This window comes from Trichomonas vaginalis, chromosome I (genome assembly GCF_026262505.1).
Source record: "Trichomonas vaginalis G3 chromosome I, whole genome shotgun sequence".
NCBI lineage: Eukaryota > Parabasalia > Trichomonadida > Trichomonadidae > Trichomonas > Trichomonas vaginalis.
This window is the reverse complement of record NC_067203.1, coordinates 13850473-13874474: the sequence shown is the minus strand read 5'-3', so window position 1 is coordinate 13874474 and position 24002 is coordinate 13850473. Positions and strand designations below refer to the sequence as shown.

The following is a 24002-nucleotide window of genomic DNA, read 5'->3' as shown; positions in this document are numbered from 1 at the left end:
ATAGATATGAAAAGAGAATTAATAAACGAATCGTTCAAATTAGCACCATTAGATAGTAAAAAAGAAGCAATATCATAATTTCCAAAATACAAACTTCTTGCGAGCGAATTAGGAACTTGATTAAAATTCGTTTGAAAATACTCTGCAAGTTCAAAATTATGAGTTTCCAATGCAATGTCAGTCATATTATAACAAGATTGACCATCATCTATTATTAGCATAACAATATCTTTATTTCCGCTTAGAATAGCAAGCTTGATTGAATCGCTTGTATATCTAGCTCCAATGTTTTTCAAGTAATTAAAACATAGATCTGATCCATATTTGCAGGCACAATCAAGGGGTGTCATATAATCATCATATTGCTTCTTTACATTAATGTTTGGAAACCTATTTTTAAGTTCATCAACTTTATCCCATGCAATAAAATAATAAGGGGTTTCTTTTTGATAAATATTGAGAATATCTTCTTCTTCTCTATATAGTTTGAATTTGAATCCTTTATAGAATAACATTGATTCCAAATCTTTATTTGCAGGTTTGGTCAAAATTGAAAATTCATTTAGTATCTTTTGATAAATTTCTGTAAATATGCCAATATGCTTAAATCGTCGCAAAGAAAAGGCATCAATTAGACGTAGAACCAATTCTGCACTGATTTTCCTTTGGTTAACAAGTTTAATTATTTTTTCTGAAATTTCCGTGAGATTGTCAGAACTGATGTTCCAAATAAGCGTCGAGACTTGATTTGGGTATTTTAGAAATTCTAAAACATATTCGTTTCTATGATTTATCTCGAATTCACTTATTTGCCGATCTCCCATGAATTTGAAAAAGTGACATCATTTTATAAATTACATTGACTTTGAACTCTAAATTTCCTATGGCTTTCCATACGGTTAACCACGGTAATTGCCGTGGATTTCGATCGCTGGTAATTTTTTAAACAAACTTTGATGTGAAAAATTATGAAAGCTTTTTCTAACTTGAGAAGCTCTAAAAATTCCTCAATAAGTAAGTAAGTTTAATTCTGGATATCTGGCTTTCAAGTCAAAAGATAATTTATAGATAATAGTTGCAACGGTGAGATTATGAAAAATTAATGCAAATGACAATTTGCGGCCATTATTTTTTTCACATTATACATGGCACGTATGGTGCAAAAATGACAAAAATCGTATTATTGAGGGACTTCAGATTAGATATCTTTTCATTTAACATCCATTTTGTAAAGATGCACCAATTTTACCAAAGTCATATTATAGTACATTAAAAAATAATTTTTGATAGTTTGTGTATATGTGATAACTTTACTTTTTTTTTTTGATGTCTGATCAAGACGTTTATCAAAATAAATACAGTGAATTGCGGAATATTTTTAAGTACTATATTGATTCAGATAATGCATTGTATCAGTTAAAAACGGAAAAAGAAGAAGAAATAACCTCGATTTACAAAATGATCAAAACAGAGCTCATTGATTCAAAGAAATATACTCCGAAAAAGGTCATAAATGATATTTTATCCATCATTCCGTATAATAATCGCTATACTAAGTCATACTTGGAAATTGCTAAACATTTATCTGATGAATATCATGTTACAGAGGTCGACAAAGAAAGACTTACTTCAAACTCCGTGTTTTATGGTGTATATTTCCAAAGTAGTTGTTTTAATTTTTCAGATTATCAATCAGAAAATACAATTTATGGATCAATTATGCGTAATGACAAAGAAAAATTCATCTGCTTTACTGAAAGAGAAGGATTTGATAAATCACAAAAAATTACAAGTAGCTTATTTCCCTTACACAAAGAATATTCATTATTAGAATTATGTTGTTTTTACGGAGCAGTTGATTGTTTCAAACTCTTAAGAACGAAGTTTAACTCAGAAATAACTAAAACATGCCTAAATTTTTCATTTTTAGGTGGAAATCAAGAGATTATGAGTGAATGTTTGAAACATCAAGAACCAGATAATGAATGCATGAGTTATGCAATTATTTCACACAACATTGATTTTGTTACATATTTAATGAATGAATACAATATAAAGATCGACTTATATGATTGTGGAAAATATAATAATCTCGAATCACTTTTAGTTTATTTTGATCAAACTAATGATGTTAAAACATGCTTTATTTTTTCAATAAAGTATAATATTCTACCTCTTTTCGAATATTTCATTTCACATGGCGTAGATATCTATGGAAATATGAATGACAAAGATGAAGATAAAATAGTTGCTATTCATTATGCAGCAAAATATAGTAAAGAAATAGTCGAACTTCTTATTTCACGTGGTGCAGATATCAATATAAAAGATAAAGATGAAAAAACTGCTCTTCATCACGCAGTAGAATATGGTAATCAAGAAACAGCCGAACTTCTTATTTCACATGGTGCAAATATCAATGAAAAAGATAAAGATGGGAATAGTGCTCTTTATTATGCAGCAGAAATTAATAGTGAAAAAATAGCCGAACTTCTTATTTCACATGGTGCAAATATCAATGAAAAATACTATTATGAAAAAACAGCTCTCCATGTTGCAGCAGAAAATAATAATAAAAAAATAGTCGAACCTCTTATTTCACATGGCGCAAATGTCAATGAAAAAGATAAATATGGAAGAACTGCTCTTCATTTTGCAGCAGAATATGATTACCACAAAACAATCAAAATACTTATTTCACATGATGCAAATATCAATGAAAAAGATAAAGATGGGAATACTGCTCTTTATTATGCAGTAAAAAATAATAATAAAGAAACAATCAAACTTCTTATTTCACATGGTGCAATAATCAATGAAAAAGAATAAACCAAATGATCAGCTCTTCATTATGCAGCAATTAATAAAAATATTCAATGCATTGCTTTCAAATATTGATCAATTTTTTTTAGATAATGTTTATCTGGATTTTATATTCAGATGTATTAATTATATTGCATTTAATTTAACATAACTGCTATATTTCAGAAGTGCTATTCAATCACAACTTTAAAAATGCAATTTAAAGATGATGAATTTATTCGATTATTATTCCTTGGTAATGCAAAAGTTCTTAATGGAATATATCTAAGCATGTCGGCTTTGGGCAATACTTGGGACATGCTTAATATATCATCACAGAAATTACAATTTTTCGCGTGACTTTTTCCTTCAATTTTTGAAAAAGTCAGCACGAAAAAATTGATTCTTTTGATCTTCAAAATTATTGGAATTTTGAAGTAAAAAAAAAGATTTTTTTTTAGTATTTTTTTGAAAAGAGATGCCAATTAGCAATCTACAGCTATTGTCATCATTTTTCAGGATATATTTCGCCTTAAACGAAGGTACTCTTGAAGAGCTACTTCCAAAGCCGAAAAAGATCCAGAATAACGCTCCTCTTCCAAATCGAATCAAAGAAATTTTATCTGATGCAGGGCCGATCGTTTATTTGCTTAATAATTTGATAGACCCTCAATTCCATTATAATCCTGATCCAAAAGTTATGGATAGGACAATGGAAATTAGTAGTTTTTTCAGTAATTTTCAACAAATTGCCAGTAGCTTTCCATCAGAGTTAGAATTTTACGCTGTTGTTAATGCAATAGTAGCATTTCACAAGAAAGAAACAAATTACATGAAAGTTTTCGATTTTATTCTTGCAAATATTCATGATAACGCATTAGCTCGCCTCGCCATTAAGTTTTTAGACAAAAAAGTATTACACGCATCATGCCCGTGCATGCAGGCTGATGACGACGCCGATGATGATTTTTCAGAAGAATTATCCGATACAGAACAAGATGTTAACCCGAGAATCAGAAATCACGAGCCAATACCTGATGTTATCGCTAAAGCTCATGATGATAAAGAGCTCATGGCCCTTTATTTGGCTTCTTGCGGTACAATTCATCGAGAAGATTTATTATTACTATATCCTGAGTTTCTTCATTCAGATATTAACTGGGATCCTGTTTCCATTGGTCCTCACGATTATGTTTCCCAATCCTTAAAGAACGGCTACCAAAAACCAGACTATGAGTTAGAAACTTACTATAAAATGTCATACAGATCTACTCCTATGCAGATTAAGAGTCTCCCTGTTACAGGAGCTAACATTCACCAAGAATTTGTCGAAAACAGAGAATTTACTTGCTTATGCTTCGATCCAGGTGCCGAAAAGCACATTGACCACGACAAGGCCATTGCTCTCGGCTTCCTCATGGCAGCTGCTGAGATATTACATGACCAAGACGTTGATATTACGAATCAATACAAAGCAACTACATCAATTCTAACGCACGACATAAATCCTGGCATTGTTGAAGCTCTACGTAATATTTACGACTTCCAATCGGAAGAAATTTACGAATCTTTGCTTCATATCAAACAAGCTCACGAAATCATCGGCGGAAGGATGAAAGACGCGCTTATTAAGATGATACATAATTATTATCTCGACTATTCTACAGTTTTCATACGTCTAACCTCTGAATCTGTCAGAGGATTTCCATATGCAAATCATGTTAAAGAATGTTTCGATTACATGAAATCCAAATACGGCGAAACTGAAGTTCCTAACGTTGCCCGTCTCGATAAGGTCCTACAACCACTCTACGAAGCAGTTTCCTCCGGTGAACCAAAATTCGGAAAAATTTCGGATTCAGAAAGTCTCCTTCTGAACAGGTTCTGCAAGTACTACAAGCAGTTCTTAAGGAAATTCTACCCGAACGAGTTCATGCTACCCGTAGAAACCCTCATCGACGCTGGTTCCGACTGGCCCGCAATATTTGAAGATATAATCTTGCAGGCTGTCAAAGAATTCGGTTTACCACAATACGATGGCGAAGAAGTGAAGTACCAGACACCAATTCTCAATGATTTGATGGCGAAAACGGTGATTGACTTCCAAAATGAGAAAGATGAAGAGAATTCGATCGTAAGAGATGCTGTTTACTATTTCAGGAATATTAATGGATACCATAGATTGGATATTAAGATTTTCAAACCATATGAAGAAGTTTGTGTTCCTCAATAAATAAAATTTTTGTCTTTTATTATAAACTAACACAATTTTTATTACATATTACATCCAATAACTCTTATAATTATATCCGAAGAAATCAAATTTCGTTTTGTTCGTCTTATTTTGAAAATAATCATGACAGTATTGTTTTGTTTATAAAAAGTACCTTTTAGAAAATAAATAATATTTCTATTAATGACATATTATCTAATTTCAAAGAATCAATTGATTTAGAGTGATTGGAATAAAAATCTTGGATAATATAAGCATCCGAATGACAATCCTATTGCTCTAGACTTTCATATTGTTATCATGCCGTTTCTAATTGATAGATTTAATCAAAATTCATAAATTATATCAGAAATCTTTGCAGTCACTGTTTTCCACGTATATAACATAGGATTTATTTTCTTCTAATTTAAGTGGTATTTATATGGTAAAATGCAAATGTGTCCTTTATAAAAATTATTAATGTCCAACCAAGACGCTCATCCAAACAAATACAGCGAATTGCGAAGTAACTACAAATACTATATCGATATATTCAATACGTTATATCAGTTGAAAACAGAAAAAGAAGAAGAATTAAACACGATTTACAAAATGATCAAAACAGAATTGATCGATTCAAATAAATATCCTCCCCAAAATATGATACAAACCATTTTAAATCTTGTTCCTTATAATAATCACTATGCGAAGTCATATTTATTTCTTGCTAAACTCTTATCAGATGAATATCATGTCAAAGAGGTCAACAACGTCATAACTATTTCAAACTTCCTATTTTATAAAGAATATGGAATTATATTAGACAAATCTTCGGATTTCGGAAAATATGATTTTAAAAATCTCGATATTTATACAGAGAATACAATATACAGAGTAATTATGAATAATGACAAAGAAAGATTCATCATATTCACGGAAAGAGATGAATTTGATGAAAATCAAAAGCTTGAAAGCAGATTATATCCATATTCTAATAAAGGATATTCATTACTTGAATTATGTTGTTACCATGGAGCTGTTAATTGTTTCAAGTTATTAAGAACGAAATTTAAATCCGAAATAACTGAAACATGTTTAGAACTTTCATTTTTAGGAAGAAATCCAGAGATCATGAGTGAATGTTTGAAATACCAAAAACCAAATGAAGCATGCATGATATATGCAATTATTTCACATAACATTGATTTTGTTACATTCTTGATGAATGAATACAATATTGAAATTGATCTATTTGATTGTGGAGCATTTCATAATCTTGAATCATTTTTAGTTCATTTCGATCAAACCAATGATATAAACAAATGCTTTGTTTATACACCTATATTTAATATACCATCCCTTTTCGAATACTTCCTTTCACACGGCGTAAACATCAATGAAAAAAACAAAAATGGAGAAACAGCCCTCCATAATGCAGCTCGGAGTAATAGTAAAGAAGCTGCCGAAGTTCTCATTTCACATGGTGCGAATATCAATGAAAAAAATAAATATGGAGAAACAGCCCTTCATAATGCAGCTCGGAGTAATAGTAAAGAAGCTGCCGAAGTTCTCATTTCACATGGTGCGAATATCAATGAAAAAAATAAATATGGAGAAACAGCCCTTCATAATGCAGCTCGGAGTAATAGTAAAGAAGCTGCCGAAGTTCTCATTTCACATGGTGCGAATATCAATGAAAAAAATAAATATGGAGAAACAGCCCTTCATAATGCAGCATGGTATAATAGTAAAGAAGCTGCCGAAGTTCTCATTTCACATGGTGCGAATATCAATGAAAAAACCAAAAATGGAGAAACAGCCCTTCATAATGCAGCATGGTATAATAGTAAAGAAGCTGCCGAAGTTCTCATTTCACATGGTGCGAATATCAATGAAAAAAATAAATATGGAGAAACAGCCCTTCATAATGCAGCATGGTATAATAGTAAAGAAGCTGCCGAAGTTCTCATTTCACATGGTGCGAATATCAATGAAAAAACCAAAAATGGAGAAACAGCCCTTCATAATGCAGCTCGGAGTAATAGTAAAGAAGCTGCCGAAGTTCTCATTTCACATGGTGCGAATATCAATGAAAAAACCAAAAATGGAGAAACCGCACTTCATATTGCAGCTAATAAAAACAATACAGAAATTGCTGAAGTTCTCATTTCACATGGTGCGAATATCAATGAAAAAACCAAAAATGGAGAAACCGCACTTCATATTGCAGCTAATAAAAACAATACAGAAATTGCTGAAGTTCTCATTTCACATGGTGCGAATATCAATGAAAAAACCAAAAATGGAGAAACCGCACTTCATATTGCAGCTAATAAAAACAATACAGAAATTGCTGAAGTTCTCATTTCACATGGTGCGAATATCAATGAAAAAACCAAAAATGGAGAAACCGCACTTCATATTGCAGCTAATAAAAACAATACAGAAATTGCTGAAGTTCTCATTTCACATGGTGCGAATATCAATGAAAAAACCAAAAATGGAGAAACCGCACTTCATATTGCAGCTAATAAAAACAATACAGAAATTGCTGAAGTTCTCATTTCACATGGTGCGAATATCAATGAAAAAACCAAAAATGGAGAAACCGCACTTCATATTGCAGCTAATAAAAACAATACAGAAATTGCTGAAGTTCTCATTTCACATGGTGCGAATATCAATGAAAAAACCAAAAATGGAAAAACCGCACTTCATATTGCAGCTAATAAAAACAATACAGAAATTGCTGAAGTTCTCATTTCACATGGTGCAAATAATGTTCTTACATAAGATACAATTCTTTTTCTGGTATTTTCGAAGATGAATTTTATTAGGAATAAAAAATAGTTAAGCTTTTCCACTTATTCTATACATAAAGCAATTTTTTCGCAACTCTTTTATTTTTCGGTCGGGAAAAAGTAACCGTAAATCTTTATATTGTGCCTAATATGGTTGTTATACTTTTCTGCTGTTAAAATAAAGATATAATTGTGCTCGAAATGCTAAGATATCAGCTCATAGCTTCGAAGAAGCAATTTCAATTCTTAAATTAATTCAAAAATATGTGAAGATGAAAATATTGGATAGTGTTATTGATATTTTTAAACAAATAAAGAAAGATATTTCGGAATCAAAGGGGAAAAATCCAAAAACTTCAAGCAGAGCTTGATTCTATTAAAAGCTCAAAGCCAACAACCATATACTCCCAAATATTTACAGTACGCAAGCCAACAACCATTTTCTCCCCAATCTTCTTTGTATTCAAACCCCAATCAAAATGAAACAGAACATAAACTTCATTTAAGTACTATATTATGGGAGAACTCGAAGCTGTCAAATCTCTCATTGAAAGCGGATGCAACAAAGAAGCAAGAGATTCCCGTGGGTGTACTACCCTCTACGTCGCTTTATATAATTCTAAATTGGGAGTGGCTAAATATCTTATTTCAATTGGAGCTGACAAGGAAGCTGTTGATTGCGATAGTAATGTAAAACAATATCTAATATCTATTGGAGCCAAATAATAGATATCTTTTTAAAGATTTGTGAATTTCCATAACTTTATTCTATTAATATTTATGTTATGATTTCAAATAGAATCATTATTTCATATTATGAATTTCAAATTGAATCTTTTGAATGTTACTATCCTTTCCTTAGTAAAGTGATCTCGTAGCAGCACCTCAATAAAAAAATTGAGACCTTACAGGGCCTTAGGAGGTGGAAAGTATATATATCCATTTACAAAATTGAAAATTGAGCGAGAAAATTTTGCTGAACTACCTTTATTTATAGATGGATATTTCTATTAGCTAAGACATTTGGTCAAATAAGTAAGTAGTCAAATTAGGTCATTTTTCAGAATTCTCGGGGCAACAGTGATAAAATTGATTTGAAATAAATAGAATATCATAAAAATTGATATAAAAATCGTTTATAAATGACAAATGTTTATAACGAAAATTGATGTTATATAATAAATATATTTTTGCTAAAAGCAAAGGGATGTTCATTATGATACAAAATATAATATTTAATTAACATAAGATAAGATAGGATAAATCCAAATAGTAATGTTTGATCTAATTTCTAAATAGACTCAAAAATTAATTTGAAATCTGTAAGAAAGTGGATTTGACTGATTTCAATACATGAAAAGTTATGTAAAGATATAAATCAGCATAAGTTTTGGTATTGTTGCCTCATCTTGATAAGCTGAACTAATAACGGAGCGTCATCATTTGTATTCAGGCCAAATCGCTGACATACTTCCCTGCGACTATATTTAAATCCAGGATGCTGTGATTCGAATGCAAGAATTTGAGATGGAAAATCTAAATGTGATGTCTTAAAGAAATCATGAACGAAAATGAATTCATCTTGATCAGGTGATTGATTGGTAAATTTAATTCCTTCAAAGTCTTTCACGGGTTGATTATGTTCTGGATCTAACAAATTTTTAACAATTTGTTCTGCATAGCTAATTGATGCATCTTTTACTTCTTGCTGAATACCACATTTTTCTGAAAATTGCTTTGTTTCTGTATAAATTGTGCTAAGCATAAAAATGACAAAAAATTTACATGTCAAATAAAAACTGTATACGTTAGCATAGAAAATTATGAGTAACACAAGAAGCAATGTTTCAGAGACCACAAAAAGAATGCAACGGTATATTATGGATGAAATGAACCAATCTGGAAATACAAATCGATTAAATGTCTTATATATGAATGAAATCTGTAAAGCAGTATTTAAATCAAATAATAATGAGCGACTCAAATCAAAAATCACATCAAAAGACAGTAAATCTAATTCTATTGCATTTCAAATTGTATTAAAATTCCTACAAAAATATCAATTTTTAGAATTGACAAAAGAATCATTCAACATTGAAAAAGAACAATCAAATATAAAATTTGGATCTATGGGTAATATTGAAGATCTAAATTTACAGAGCAACACAGATATAGTTAGTGAATTGCTTGTTTGGAATGCAGAACACGTGGAAGAAAAGAAAAAGAAACAGGAGGAAGAGGAAGCACAAATCAAAGCCAGAGAAGAAGCGCTTCTTGCTGAACAAGCGCGTTCATCACAAGGATCTGGGAGAAAGGCTGCGATTTTACCAGAATCAGCATTTGCAGAACGCGAATTTGCTGTTTCTACTCGTGATATTCCACTTTCACCTACAGGTGATGGATTTGGCAGAATTCGATTTGCACCAGAAGCTCAGTCTGAAATGCCGCATACAGGATTCAGATTTGTACGCCGTGAAACACAATCAATGCTTCCCGAAGGCTCTCGCACACCAAAAGGTGGTCCACGCTCTCCAAACGGAAAATCTTATGCTCAAATTTTCCCAAGAGGTGTTGTCAACGCACCTCTTACAGAATCTCGTGTTGCTCCATCAGTTGTTTCTGCTCAAACAGAAAGGCCAACCCGCGTATCAAGGAAGAAATATGAGAGACCAAAGCCAATACAAACTGCTTTATAATCATCTTTTATATTATATTCTTTCATAGTTATTATTGTTTGTTTATTTGTTTGAAAATTCAATTCTAATAAAACAAAGAAAATTGTTTGTTTAGAAATCAAACCATAGAGTACCATCAAAGTCTATATTTAATGAACTTGTTTTGCTGACAGAAAGACTTTGTGCATTCAAGATTCCTGAATGAATATTGTCTAGATATGAAAAACAGATTAGGTGAACAGAAGATATTGTGCGGATTATTCCATTGTCTGCGATGTTAGTTCTTGTGTCTTTAATTAAAATAATATTCAATGATTTCATGTAAATATAAGTAACTCCTATCTGATACCCGGAATACATATTTAGCATTATAATGCATGTCCTTATAATTTGAATCCATTTAGTAATTCATTTAAACCATAAGTTGAATTTCACAAATTCATGCAATTTTTTTTTAATGACTAGTCAAAAATTCTTCAAATCCTGCAAGAAAATCATTTGAGGGGGTCTACAAACACATTCTCTTTGATATAGGATAAAAACATCTTTAATTTTAATTTCATTTTTCATCTTAAGGATGTCGCTTTGGGGACCCGACCAAATAATTTATTCAGAGAGTGGATGAAGCTTTATCATATTCGTTATGTGATAGCTATAGAAATTTGAGAAAATCTTCTCCATGTATTGTCAATGCATTTATTATGCATGAGTTTATTGAAATAACAAGATATACTGTTAATTTAATTATATTGAATTCAAAGTAGCAAAAACCTGCATAGCAAGGCTTCTGGCAATTAATGTAACGCTGAGGTTAACTAATTGGTAATGTTTGTGACACTCGATTTTGTAAATAAAGAATTTCAAAATTTGAAATATTTGAAGATACAAGTTTTAATGAAAGAATCTGAGTGAACATGGTTTATTTAAGATAAATGATATTATTTTAAAAAGAAATCTTATAATCGACCAAGGTCTATCGTTACGGTTAGGACACGGTCGTTCCTTTTTCATGTCCAGCCTCAAGCTTCAGAAGCGCCTTGCTGCCTCCGTTCTTGACTGTGGTGTTCGCCGTGTTTGGATGGATGACTCCGAAGTCTCAACAATCGCCATGGCAAACTCTCGCCAGCAGATCCGTAAGCTCATCAATGATGGCATCATCGTCAAGCGCCCAGTTAAGGTCCACTCCGGTGCTCGCCACACAAAGCGCATCCTTGCTAAGCGCCTTGGCCGCCACACAGGCTACGGTAAGCGCCGTGGTGGCAGAAATGCCCGCCTTACAGGCAAGTTCCAGTGGATCCGCCGCATTCGCGTCCTTAGGAAGGTTTTGGTCGACTACAGAAAGCGTAATGAAATCGATTGCCACCTTTACCGCAAGCTCTACCTCAAGGCCAAGGGTAACGAGTTCCGTAACCGCCGCAACCTTGTTGAGCACATCCAGACACTCAAGGCTGAGAACCTTCGTGAAAAGACCCTCCAGTCTCAGATCGATGCTCGCCGTGCTCGTAGCCGCCGTGTCCGTGAGCGCAAGAATGGTGTTTCTCAATAAAGAATTTGATCAAACTACTCTTTAGTTAAACTTCTTTTATCATTCCAATACAAAAAAATTCAAAATTTAATTTTTAAAATGGTCGTTCATTTATATATCATATTTATCCTCTACATATAAGGACAATTCATTTCTACTGCTCCAAATTCCGAAAATCACTCAGATTAATTCTTCAAAAAAAATCTCAAAGACTCTATACATTAATATGGTTATGTTTAATAAGCCCTAAACTCATACAGATAAAATGACTAATTTTGTTTTAAAAACATAAAATAAAAGAAATAAAAGTTTACAAAATAAACATTACAAATCTTTAAACAAATTTTGGAACTCCTGTTCAACAATAGGAGCTAGTTCTCTTGAAAGAGCAACAATTTCTTCATCAGTTAATCTTGGTAATTCTTTATTTCGCCTTTGTATTCTCCTACGCTCGGCTTTTTGTAGATATTCTGTTTTATCAATATCTTTTCTCTTGCAGTATGAAGTAAAAGTGTTTTTCAAGTTAGTAATTGTTTTTCCTACAAAAAACTTTTGTATAACTCTCCAGTCTGTTCCGAATCTCTTGACTAATTCATGTAATTTAATCTTTTCTTGTTCAGTCCATGGATCATTGTTAATTGAAGGATCAAGGTATTGAAAATACCTATCTTTACAGTTTTTGGCTGATCGCTTAGATAACAAGGAAGCGATATGACTCCAGTCAGTATTACGTCCAACATAGTTATCTAAAATTATTTGGTCTTCTTCTCTTGTAAAGTGCAATTTACTATAAAATGGTACTTTGCTTTCTCTTTCTTTATGGATAGGATCCGGTCTGAAGACTCTTATTGGTCTAGCTGGCTCATTTAAAACTGATTCTTGCCTTTTTTGAGCTTGTTCTTCTGGTTGATTGTCATTTTCTTGCTCTTGATGTTCATTTATTTGACTTTCTTCTGCTTCTTTATCAATTGATTCATTAGAATTTTCTTGATTAATTTCATTTCGTTCATTTTCAGTAACTTCTAATAAAATTGGGTCTGGTTCTTCAGAAATTATATGTTTGCGGTGCTTGTGATAATGGCGATGACGATGTCTATGCCTAGAACTCTCTTGAGAAAATTGTTCTTGAGATTCCATTTGGCACTTTTTGCCTTGCCTATTTTGTATGTCACTTTTTTATCCACCAATAAAATTATTCAATAAAATGAATTAAATATGAATCTACTTGGCATACATATTTATTATTTTAATAAAAATGAATTTCTAATTTTAATAAATTTCAACCATAAAAAATCGAATATCAGCTATTTGTAGCTATTGTATCATCTTATTATGGATTAATAATTAGTAAAGCATCAAAAATTAAGCAAGAAATCACTAAATAAAGCGAAATTGATAATAATTTCAGCGTTATTTCATCAAAAATAGCAATTTTCATTCCAAAACATTGCTATACTAGAAGAGTTCAGCTCATGCAATATGTTTTTATTTGCTATGATTCGATTTTTAGTTGACGAATATTCATATCTGAAAGACCATTACCTCCGAAAGATAACTTTTGTGCATCATTGCATGCATATGTATCTATTTTTGTAAAAGACATATACCATTAGTGATGGCGCCTTTTTGGTCAGTTTTTTTTTTCTTCTAATAAATTTATAAAAAATGCTTGAGAACAACATTCAATTTCCTACAGAAACTGAAGTCGTTAGCAAGCTAAAAGAGTCAACAATATCAGCTGAATTCATAAACACGATCAATGACGTTATCTCGAAAATAATTGGGCTAAATTCGAGACAACCTCCTCAAAAATCGAACACTTTTATCGAAAAACTCACACCACTTATATTATCAGCAATCGTTGTTGACGGAAAGCTTCCTTCTTCATTAGAAGAACAAGGTTTAACTTTTATTCATAATTATGTACAGTTAATAACCGTAATTGATCTAATTGGCAAACTCCTTAGCGGCATTTGCAATGTTTTACCAAAAGAATTTCGTGATCTTCAATCTTTTTCATTCAATCCGCCAGAAGACGAAGAATATATTAATAAAATCTACGAATTTTCCAACCCTGATGAATTTCTGCAGCCAAATGTCAAGAAATTATCCAAATACCAACAAAAACTAATCGAAGAAGTGTTCAAACTAAACATATTTCGTCATTTCTTCGAAGTTTGTTCATCTGATCAATTGACAAACACGACAATCTCAGGTTTCATACAATTTTCCAAATGTCTATTCAACTTATTACAACCTACATCAGCTACTGCTATCTTAGAACAAATCATTAAATGCTTTATTCCTCATCTTGTCAAATATCCTGATATTCAAGTTGGACCACAGTATCTTCTTGACTTAATTCGATTAATACCTACGATATCTAATACCATTATGGCATTTCTTTGCGAAATTATGCTAAAACAAACGTCATCAAACAATGTCGCTATAAATGTTCTCGAATTACCTCAAGCATTAGAATCAGAAGCCGTTAAAAAAGCGGTTATTGAGATTTTGAGCCAACCAGTTACTTCAAAACATCCGAAATTGATGCAAACAGTTGCATCGATGTTACCAAAGCTTTCAGCGAACATGCCGTTCACAGCAACTGAGATTCTTAGTATTCTGTCCCAGAAATCGTTGTTTGACGAGTATCATTGCAATTTAGTAAATGGATTAATATTAGATATGAAAGAATCGCCGGAACCGATTGCAGACTTTATTATTTCATCGGATCATTTCAATGCGCGCCTTATTATGACATTAATTCAGGTTATTCCGCTAACAAATTCTTTTTCAAAAATTTTATTCGAGAGATTGATGAGAGATCAAGACAAACTATCTCCTCTATCAATGAAAGGATTGATAATGAATGATTCTGTTCGCAAACTCATTCAAAATGCTTTGGATGATACAAATAATATCCAATTAATCCAGAAAATTGCTTATTTCTACAAGAACGCGTCTTATCTTAAGGACACAAGTAACTTTTTGCTCAAATTGGCCAATGTTTCCATTACAAATCCCGAACTTTTACCTTCATTAGACATGTTTTCAAGTATTATCTTCAATATTGATAGCAAAAACTTACTACTTACCATGTTCAAGATGATTCTGCAGAGCATGTTCGATGCAAAACGTTCTATTCCTCCTGGATTGATCAGAATTTTGTCTCATTGGCTCGCCCAAGCCGAAGAGCTTCCAGAAAAGGAGATTATCGAACTCTTAGGTAATATTGACTACTCAAACTGCCCAACAACTCTTCCAATTTTGGTTGATATTATTACTGAAAGAGCTGTTGATAAAGACCTCATAGAAAAATTTGTTTTCAAGATAGCAACAGATACTGTTAAGCCAAAGCTCGCAAAATGGGCTGTTAATATCATATTTAGTAAAATTCACCAAAAAGCGGACAATGTTCACAAATTTGTAGACCCTCTTGTTCAGCACCTTTCTGATCCAGACAAATGTGATAACGCTTCAAGGATGATCTACGAATCCGTGCTTTATGAAACAGATTTCTTCGAATGCAAGTCTCCACAGTCATTAAGTCAACAATTTACGGTCAAAGACATAAATAAGAAGATGACCATGATATTCCATCCCTTCCATTCCTCTCGCTACATCTATTGGAGAGTTTCTAGAGATTCCGGCACTCCTATCAACAATTTTGACTTGTATTTCATTAACGATGGCGTAGAGACACCGATATTATATGGAATGCCGCTTACAGAATTGAGTTTCATTGGAAATAAGAATATAAAATTAGTAATGAAGCAAGTTGAGAACAAAGAAAGGATGAATACTGAACCTACGTTTATCAGATACCTTGCCAAAACAGGTATCGATGCAATGATGAAAGTTTTAGATTTTGTTTCACCAACATCTGAAAGAATTTTCCAGATTTTGATGCTTTTGGCCCCAATCAAGACCTCTAGTGTCACAACACCCCTTCAAAAAGTCGTTGTCGGCGAAGGATGCAACCCAATGGAATTTGTTGGCTCTTCAAAGGTCCTTCCTTACGCGATCGCCCTCACAAACGATGCAATTCCTAACGATGTTGCACAGGGAATCGTAGAAGTCTTAGTTGCTTCTCCATTAGATCATATCTCAATGTCAATTGCCGTAAAATTCTTCCCGAAGATAGTTAACGAATTTGTCTTTACAGCGGACATGATTAGAAGAGGCATGATTATGAGTAAGTCCGTTCCTTTGAGGCAAATGTTCCTTGAATTAGCCAAAAAGACCACAGATCCAGATCCTTTTGTTGCATGTCTTCCAGATGCGATCAAAGTTAATTATAGAGCTAATACGGAGCAGTTCTTTGAAGCTCTGAAGTTATTTAAACTTAATTCCGACATTTTCACACCTTTCTTTGAAGATTTACCACAATATGAAGACTCCTACTACATTGATCCCGATGAAACTCTCATCCAATTGCTCTCTTTGATCCCGAAAACCAAAGAAACAACAGAATTAGTCATAAAAAGACTATTTATGATGCCAACAGTAGAAAAACCAATCAGTCCATTCATTTTATCCAGCGAATCCCGTGAAGCTGCCTTTAATTTCCTTCAAAATGACCTGTCAACATCGATTCTTTTAACTCATGTGAATCAGATTCCATCAATTCCATCCGTTTACCTCAAATTCAGTGATGATTTCACATACAGAGCTAGATCTGGTCTATACAACCTTGGTTCCACCTGTTATATCAACGCTGTCTTACAATGTGTGAATGCATTACCAAATGTATCGAATAAAATACTTTCTTTACAAGGTAATGACTATCCACCATTTGTTATGCAGCTGAGAGAACTCCTTGCACGCATGAGATACACTGTTGAAGGTGCATTAAGTGTCAGATCGTTTGTAGAAACATTAGATTCATTTAATCCTGATATACAAGACGATGCACTTATTTTTTATAATTCCAACATGATAGAAAACCTTTCAAAGTCAATTGGCCAAGACAATGACATCATAAAAGAACTCGAAGGCGAATCAACATTGGCTTACGTGAGTATTTCCGATGGAAAGGAATTGAGTTCACAAACAAATAACTTCTATCATTTGACTGTTCCTATTAATGATCTCACAAATATAGATGAAGGATTTAAGAAGCATTTTAGCGGTTATATTGTTGATTACAATGTTGGTGATGGAACAACAGTAAAAGCCATTTGTAAACCAAGAATCAACAAATGGCCGAACTATTTAGTTTTGCAATTAGAAAGATACGAATATACTGTTGGCGAAAGAATCAAATTGATCCATGAATTCGCATTTCCAATCGCTTTGGATCCGAATAGAATTTCCCAGGGAAGTCAATCTGTTCATTGCGATTTCGGATATTCTCTTGCAGGAGTAATTGTTCACGAAGGAGATGTCGACAACGGCCATTACTTCGCAATTGTTCAAGGTGATGACAAAGAGTGGTATTACTGCAATGACCATAACTTGGAGTACTTCGATGTCACGAAAATGAAACAATGGTCATTCGGTGTTGGTGAAAATGCTTCTGCTGTTAGAGAAAAAGTTTGGACAGGTTATTTGTTGTTTTATAAGAGATCTGATATTGTTCCTGAGAAACCACATTTAGAGAAAACATTGCAACAAATGATAGATACACAAAATGCTCAGTTCTGGCCAAATGTCGTTTTCTATTCCCATCAATTTTTAGATTTTGTGATGAAACACGTTAAAAACTCCAATTTCTCACAGGAATCAATTGAATTGGCTTTCATTTGTTTGTTCAGAATCAGTGTCATAAAAGACGAGATTTTATCTAAATGGTGCTCTTTCTTTGAGAACTCCATCTTAACTAATAAAGACAGAGCCAATTTCATCATCAAACTCATAGGAAGTAAACTTGGAAAGACATTTGCGAACTTGATTTCCATTTCTGATTCTTCTTATAACAACATTTCGAGTTTGGTCATGAAAGCATTGGATAAACTCATGGATAACCCGCAATCCATCATCACATTGATCAAATGCACTGATGAGTTCGCTCACAAGAGATCTGCATCATTCACATTGGACTTGATCGCGAGATGCACTGATTTCAATTTCGATTGGCCGAACGAAGAAGAATTGTTGTTGACGATTATTTCTTATTTGGAAAGTGACGGTTTGAAGGACATTTTCAAGGGATTGGCCAAGCAGCATTCCACGGCATTTGCAAAACTTATGGATCCTGTCCACGATTTGCTAATGACGAAAGGAATAACTGCTCCTATCTTCGCAATCTTTTCAATCGACGGAATTAACAGATTGACAAATTCTGCAAGAAAAAGTGACACTTTTATGGATCTTTTACAAAAGATTGCTAAGATTAGACCAAGTTTATACAAAGACCAGACGCATGCAAGTCCCCAGACAAAGCAGATTCTCCAGCAAATCACTATTCCGACAACAGATGATACAGAAACATTTTTCCAGAAACCAGAAGTTGACACAAGAATTTTGACAATCACAATCATGAAGACATTGTTCTCTCCAGAAGAAAAAGAACGCAAGAGTGTTGCAGCATTCCTCAAGCAAACAGTTGGAAAGCCAACAGATGAAACAATGAAATTCCTAAATTTGGAATTCGCAAGAGGAAAAATTTGGGATGAAAAAATTTGTGAAGAATCAATAATGTGTCAGGAAATCATCGCAGAAATACCTGTTTGCATTGACTATTTAAGCAAATCTCCTGAAGTAGTAACAGAATACTTGGATTTGCTTACAACAGTTAGTTGTTTGGCACCTTTTGCTTTGTCCACTTCACTTTTGCCATTAGCCGCTGTTTTGAATGAAATTGACAACGAAAATGTAATTGTTCAGATTGTCACGTGCATGGTAAGAACAACAGCAGTCATTAGAGATTTCATCAATAAAGTTGATCCTTCAACAATTGATAAAATTCTTTCTCTGGAAATCACAAATTCTTCAATGGTTTTGTTTTTGATGATTTGTGGAGAAAAAAGTGTCAATTCGAATTTATTGAGGGCCAACATAGAGTATTATCTATCAGAAGAGAGTAATGACTACTGCTTGTTGTTAGCTGACTTTGTAACTAAGTATGGTTCTTGCGAATTTGAAATTCCGGATAATGGAAACGGATTTGAACAATTATCTTTGGCTACAAGCCTCTGGGACTTCTTCACGAATAATGAAAAGAAGAAGAAACAATTGGCAGTATACATGATATCAATTTTCGATTTAATTATTAATTCTCCGTTATTTGCTTCTCATCGCGTTGTTAAAGAGGCATTTGAAAGATTGAAACAGACAAATTGCACAGAACAAAAGGCATTCATGAAGAAAATAGCTTCAATTCCTTGGTATTCTAAGTTAACCAAATAATTTATTTTATTTTTTTATATTTTTTGCCTCCTTTTTGTTTTATTAATAAATCTTATAAATTTTATTCAATGCTAAAACAAAGTTTTTACATTATTCATCATATCAACATTTCAAGATCAATTTTGATTGGAAATATCAAAGCGTAAATTTGAAAAATGCTAAAATAATATGTATGGACAATTCATTCATATAGAACAAACGAATAAATAACTGTACTTTTTATTGATCTAAACAATTTTGGAGGTATGGTAAAGAATCATTAAGAAAGCTTCTGATAAAATGAAATAAAATGTTATGAAGAGCCGATGTATGATATAGATTACGTGATTTAGGCACCCCTCATGAATTATCCCGAACAAGCAACTTGTGAAAAAATAAATTCAGGAGTAATCGGTGGATGACATTCGCTCTACTGCTGTATACAAGGCTAAATTCAGCATTAATTTTCTGTAACTCAACAACAATCTTAATTTTCGAGCCTAATTTTTTATGGAATCGAAATAAAAGATTTAATTCATATGCCAATTCATATACATTATCTATATCAATGAGACAAATTGAGAAATATTGTCTGTTTGATAAAAAAAATATGTCACTTTCTTACGGATTTTCTGGAATCGCTAAATCCGTCACATTTATCATAAAATTCTTCCTACCAATCATGATTGAATCATTAACTTTGAAAATAAAAAAATTTGAATACTCGAGTGATCACTTATCCTATCAATTTTTAAAATTTTTAGTATAAAATTTTGAACATTGCATGCATTTGCCATTAATTAATTCTAATTGATTTTTCGCCGCGATACTTTTTTATCGAATTTGTGAGGTTTTTATCTTTTGAATGAATCTCTTCATTTTTAGAGAAACATGTCTCACGATTTATGCGTTCTCGGTCTCGGTACAATGGGCAGCAATATCGCTCGTAACTTCGCCCACCACGGCTTCAAGGTCGCTGTTTTCAACAGAACTTGGGCTAGAACAGAAGCTTTACTCGCCATGAAGGAACCAAATATCGACGGCTACAAGACACTCCCAGAAGTTGTTGCCGTCCTTAAGAAGCCACGTATTTTCTTACTCATGGTTACAGCTGAATTCGTTGATAACGTTGTTGATCAACTTAAGCCACTCCTTGAGAAGGACGATGTCATCATCGATGGTGGCAACTCTCACTGGCCAGAAACAGAACGCCGCCAAAAGGCAATCGAGCCAACAGGAATCCACTTCGTTGGCATGGGTATCTCCGGCGGTGAAGAGGGTGCTCTCAACGGCCCAGCTATGATGTTTGGTGGCCACCTCCAGGATTGGGAGAACTGCAAGAGAGTTTTACTCCCAATTGCCGCCAAGTCTCAGGATGGCGCTCCATGTGTCGACTACATGGGTCGCGGTGGTGCTGGCCACTTCGTTAAGATGGTCCACAACGCCATTGAGTATGCTGATATGCAACTTATTGCTGAAACATACTACATCATGAAGAATGCCCTCAAGATGGACAACGTCGCTATCGCTGATGTCTTCGGAAAGTGGAACCAGGGCGTCCTTAAGTCATATTTGATCGAAATCACAGAGAAGGTTCTCCGCAAGAAGGAAGGCGACAAGCACATTGTCGACCTCATCCTCGATACAGCTGAACAGAAGGGCACAGGCAAGTGGACATCCCAGGACTCCTTCGATATCCCATCTGCCACACCAGCCTTCGCTGAAGCTGTTTACGCCAGAGTCATCTCCTGCCTCAAACCAGAACGTGTTGAAGCTTCAAAGATCATCAAGCATCACCCACTTGAGGGATTCGACATCAAGGTCACAATTGACGACCTTGAGAAGGCTCTTTACGCTGTTAAGATCATCTGCTACGCTCAGGGCTTGTCCATGATCCAGAAGGCTTCCGCTAAGATGGATTACGGCGTCGATATCTCCAAGTGCGCTAAGGTCTGGCGTGGTGGCTGCATCATCCGCGCTAACTTCCTTAACGATGTTTCCGCTTACTACACAAACGAAACAAAGAACTTGTTAACAATCGATTTCTTCAGAACAGCTGTTGAAGAGCGCGTCCAGTCATGGCGTAAGGTCTGCGCTCTCAGCACAATCCAGGGCTATCCAATCCCATTATACTCATCTTGCCTCGCTTATTTCGACTCATACGGATCAGATGTTCTCCCAGCTAACCTTATCCAGGGCTTGAGAGACTTCTTCGGTGCTCATACATACGAGCGTGTTGACAAGGAAGGCAAGTTCCACACAGAATGGGAGCAGCACTAAATTATTATTATTTTTATTGAATCTTTCAGAGAATTATCATATGATCGGATAAACGCTCAATATTTTGTCAATCGTTAATAGTTTTTTTAAATTAATCCTTTCTTATCAATGATTTTGTTAAATGGAGAGTTTAAGTGGGGAACTTCGCTATTATTTCCATACTAAAATAGTTTCACTATTTGCACATGAACTCTGTACATATAACGCATCCTTAAATGTTCATAAAATTAAAATGAAATCTTTGTTGTCATTATTTTCCGCATGAATAACATAGGGTTTATCTCCTGATTAACTTTAAAGATATTAAATATGGTAAAATGCAAATTTTTGACTTTTGAATTTTGTAATGTCTGATAATGACATTAATCCAAATGGATACAGTGAATTGAGAAATACCTACAAATACTGCATAGATTTGTCTATTGCATTGTATCAGCTGAAAACGGAAAATGAAGGAGAATTAAACTTGATTTACAAAATGATCAAAACAGAATTGATTGGTTTACAGAAATATTGCCCCATGAAAATCATAAAAGATATTTTAAATATCATTCCGTATAATAATCGTTATGCAAAGTCATATTTAGCTCTTGCCAAACTCATATCTGATGACTATCATGTCAAAGAGGTTAAAAATGTTGGAACCATTTCAAAAATCCTGTTTTATAAAGAATGTGTAATTAAATTAGAAAAACCTGATGATATCCAAAATATTAAACCAAAAGATCTCGATATTTTTACAGAAAATACAATATACAGAGCAATTATGAATAATGACCTAGAGATGTTCATTACATTCACGGAAAGAGATGAATTTGATAAAAATGAAAGCCTTCAAATCATTACATTCACGGAAAGAGATGAACGAGAATATTCTTACATCGAATATTCATTACTTGAATTATGTTGTTTTTACGGAGCAGTTGATTGTTTCAAACTCTTAAGAACGAAGTTTAACTCAGAAATAACTAAAACATGCCTAAATTTTTCATTTTTAGGAGGAAACAAAGAGATAATGAGTGAATGTCTGAAATATCAAACACCAGATGAAGCATGCATGAAATATGCAATTATTTCACACAACATTGATTTTGTTACATTCTTGATGAATGAGTTCAATATAGAGATCGATTTATATTATTGCGGAAAATATAACAACCTTGAATCATTTTTAGTTTATTTCGATCAAACTAATGATGTTAACAAATGTTTTATTAATTCTGCGAGTTTTGAAATCCCATCACTTTGTGAATATTTTCTTTCACATGGTGCAAGTATCAATGAGAAAGATAAAAATGGGCAAACCGCTCTTCATAAAGCAGCAACTAATACTAGTAAAGGTATAATTGAACTTCTTATTTCACATGGTGCAAATATCAATGAAAAAGATATATACGGCGAAACAGCTCTTCATAATGCAGCAATTAATACTAGTAAAGGTATAATCGAACTTCTTATTTCACATGGTGCAAATATCAATGAAAAAGATGTATACGGCGAAACAGCTCTTCATAATGCAGCACGTAATAATTGTAAAGAAAATTCCGAATTTCTTATTTCACATGGTGCAAATATTGATGAAAAAAATAATGATGGAAATACTCCTCTTCATCAGGCAGTATTTTATAATTCTAAAGAAACAGTCGAACTTCTTATTTCACATGGGGCGAACATCGATGAAAAAAATGTACATGGACAAACCGCTCTTATCAACGCCACGTATTATAATATTCAAGAAATTGCCCAACTTCTTATTTTATATGGTGCAAATACCAATGAAAAAGATAATTATGGAAATACCGCTTTACATAATACAGCAATTAATAATAGTAAATGGATAGCCGAGCTTCTTATTTCACATGGTGCAAACATCAGCGAAAAAGATAAACATGGAAATACTGCTCTTCATTATGCAGCATATAATAATAGGAAAGAAATTGCCGAATTTCTTATTTCACATGGTGCAAAGATCAATGAAAAAAATGAACATGGAAAAACTGCTCTTCATATTGCAGTAAAGTTTAATAATAAAGAAATTGTAGAACTTCTTAATCAATAGAGTTGCTTCCAAAAATAATAAACCACCCTACATTCTCACTTTGACTGGACCGCCGTCGAATCGAAACATGATTCGCATCCCAAAAAATCTATAAAAAATTTTAAATGATACCCACCATATCAGAACATATGGTTGAGAAAAAATACTAAATCATTTTCAAAAGATTTCAAACAAAATAATCAATATGTATACCTCGAATTGGATAAATAATCATATAGTTTGTAAATATTCTGATTTAATGAGTAATTAAGTATTATTTGTGATATAGTTAAAAGGATATATGATTGAAATTTATCTTATTTATAAATCTTTGGGA

At 33.2% G+C, this 24002-nt stretch overlaps 11 protein-coding genes across 11 annotated transcripts; 9 read left to right on the top strand and 2 right to left on the bottom strand.

The window, feature by feature from the left end:
* Positions 1-1326: 1326 nt before the first annotated feature.
* On the top strand, positions 1327-2829 carry TVAGG3_0982750 (ankyrin repeat and SOCS box-containing protein 4 family; the record flags this gene model as incomplete). Its single annotated transcript, XM_001323736.1, has 1 exon — positions 1327-2829. One exon carries the CDS (start codon positions 1327-1329, stop codon positions 2827-2829), a length of 1503 nt encoding a protein of 500 aa, XP_001323771.1.
* A 451-nt stretch (positions 2830-3280) lies between these two features.
* TVAGG3_0982740 (uncharacterized protein) lies at positions 3281-5177 on the top strand (the record flags this gene model as incomplete). Its single annotated transcript, XM_001323735.1, has 1 exon — positions 3281-5035. The coding sequence occupies one exon, from the start codon at positions 3281-3283 to the stop codon at positions 5033-5035; it is 1755 nt and encodes a 584-aa protein (XP_001323770.1).
* Positions 5178-5494: 317 nt separating this feature from the next.
* On the top strand, positions 5495-7807 carry TVAGG3_0982730 (Ankyrin repeat family; the record flags this gene model as incomplete). The annotated part of the gene is made up of 1 exon (XM_001323734.1): positions 5495-7807. The coding sequence occupies one exon, from the start codon at positions 5495-5497 to the stop codon at positions 7805-7807; it is 2313 nt and encodes a 770-aa protein (XP_001323769.1).
* Positions 7808-8331: 524 nt separating this feature from the next.
* On the top strand, positions 8332-8541 carry TVAGG3_0982720 (ankyrin repeat protein family; the record flags this gene model as incomplete). Its single annotated transcript, XM_001323733.1, has 1 exon — positions 8332-8541. The coding sequence occupies one exon, from the start codon at positions 8332-8334 to the stop codon at positions 8539-8541; it is 210 nt and encodes a 69-aa protein (XP_001323768.1).
* A 458-nt stretch (positions 8542-8999) lies between these two features.
* On the bottom strand, positions 9000-9594 carry TVAGG3_0982710 (uncharacterized protein; the record flags this gene model as incomplete). Its single annotated transcript, XM_001323732.1, has 1 exon — positions 9194-9580. The coding sequence occupies one exon, from the start codon at positions 9578-9580 to the stop codon at positions 9194-9196; it is 387 nt and encodes a 128-aa protein (XP_001323767.1).
* Positions 9595-9648: 54 nt separating this feature from the next.
* On the top strand, positions 9649-10527 carry TVAGG3_0982700 (uncharacterized protein; the record flags this gene model as incomplete). The annotated part of the gene is made up of 1 exon (XM_001323731.1): positions 9945-10511. One exon carries the CDS (start codon positions 9945-9947, stop codon positions 10509-10511), a length of 567 nt encoding a protein of 188 aa, XP_001323766.1.
* Positions 10528-11499: 972 nt separating this feature from the next.
* Positions 11500-12092, top strand: TVAGG3_0982690 (structural constituent of ribosome; the record flags this gene model as incomplete). The annotated part of the gene is made up of 1 exon (XM_001323730.2): positions 11500-12036. One exon carries the CDS (start codon positions 11500-11502, stop codon positions 12034-12036), a length of 537 nt encoding a protein of 178 aa, XP_001323765.1.
* A 247-nt stretch (positions 12093-12339) lies between these two features.
* Positions 12340-13152, bottom strand: TVAGG3_0982680 (RNA polymerase II transcription regulator recruiting protein; the record flags this gene model as incomplete). Its single annotated transcript, XM_001323729.1, has 1 exon — positions 12340-13152. The coding sequence occupies one exon, from the start codon at positions 13150-13152 to the stop codon at positions 12340-12342; it is 813 nt and encodes a 270-aa protein (XP_001323764.1).
* Positions 13153-13330: 178 nt separating this feature from the next.
* On the top strand, positions 13331-19844 carry TVAGG3_0982670 (ubiquitinyl hydrolase protein; the record flags this gene model as incomplete). Its single annotated transcript, XM_001323728.1, has 1 exon — positions 13681-19368. One exon carries the CDS (start codon positions 13681-13683, stop codon positions 19366-19368), a length of 5688 nt encoding a protein of 1895 aa, XP_001323763.1.
* A 386-nt stretch (positions 19845-20230) lies between these two features.
* TVAGG3_0982660 (6-phosphogluconate dehydrogenase family) lies at positions 20231-21698 on the top strand (the record flags this gene model as incomplete). Its single annotated transcript, XM_001323727.2, has 1 exon — positions 20239-21627. The coding sequence occupies one exon, from the start codon at positions 20239-20241 to the stop codon at positions 21625-21627; it is 1389 nt and encodes a 462-aa protein (XP_001323762.1).
* A 275-nt stretch (positions 21699-21973) lies between these two features.
* TVAGG3_0982650 (ankyrin repeat and SOCS box-containing protein 4 family) lies at positions 21974-23686 on the top strand (the record flags this gene model as incomplete). The annotated part of the gene is made up of 1 exon (XM_001323726.1): positions 21974-23686. One exon carries the CDS (start codon positions 21974-21976, stop codon positions 23684-23686), a length of 1713 nt encoding a protein of 570 aa, XP_001323761.1.
* Positions 23687-24002: the final 316 nt, after the last annotated feature.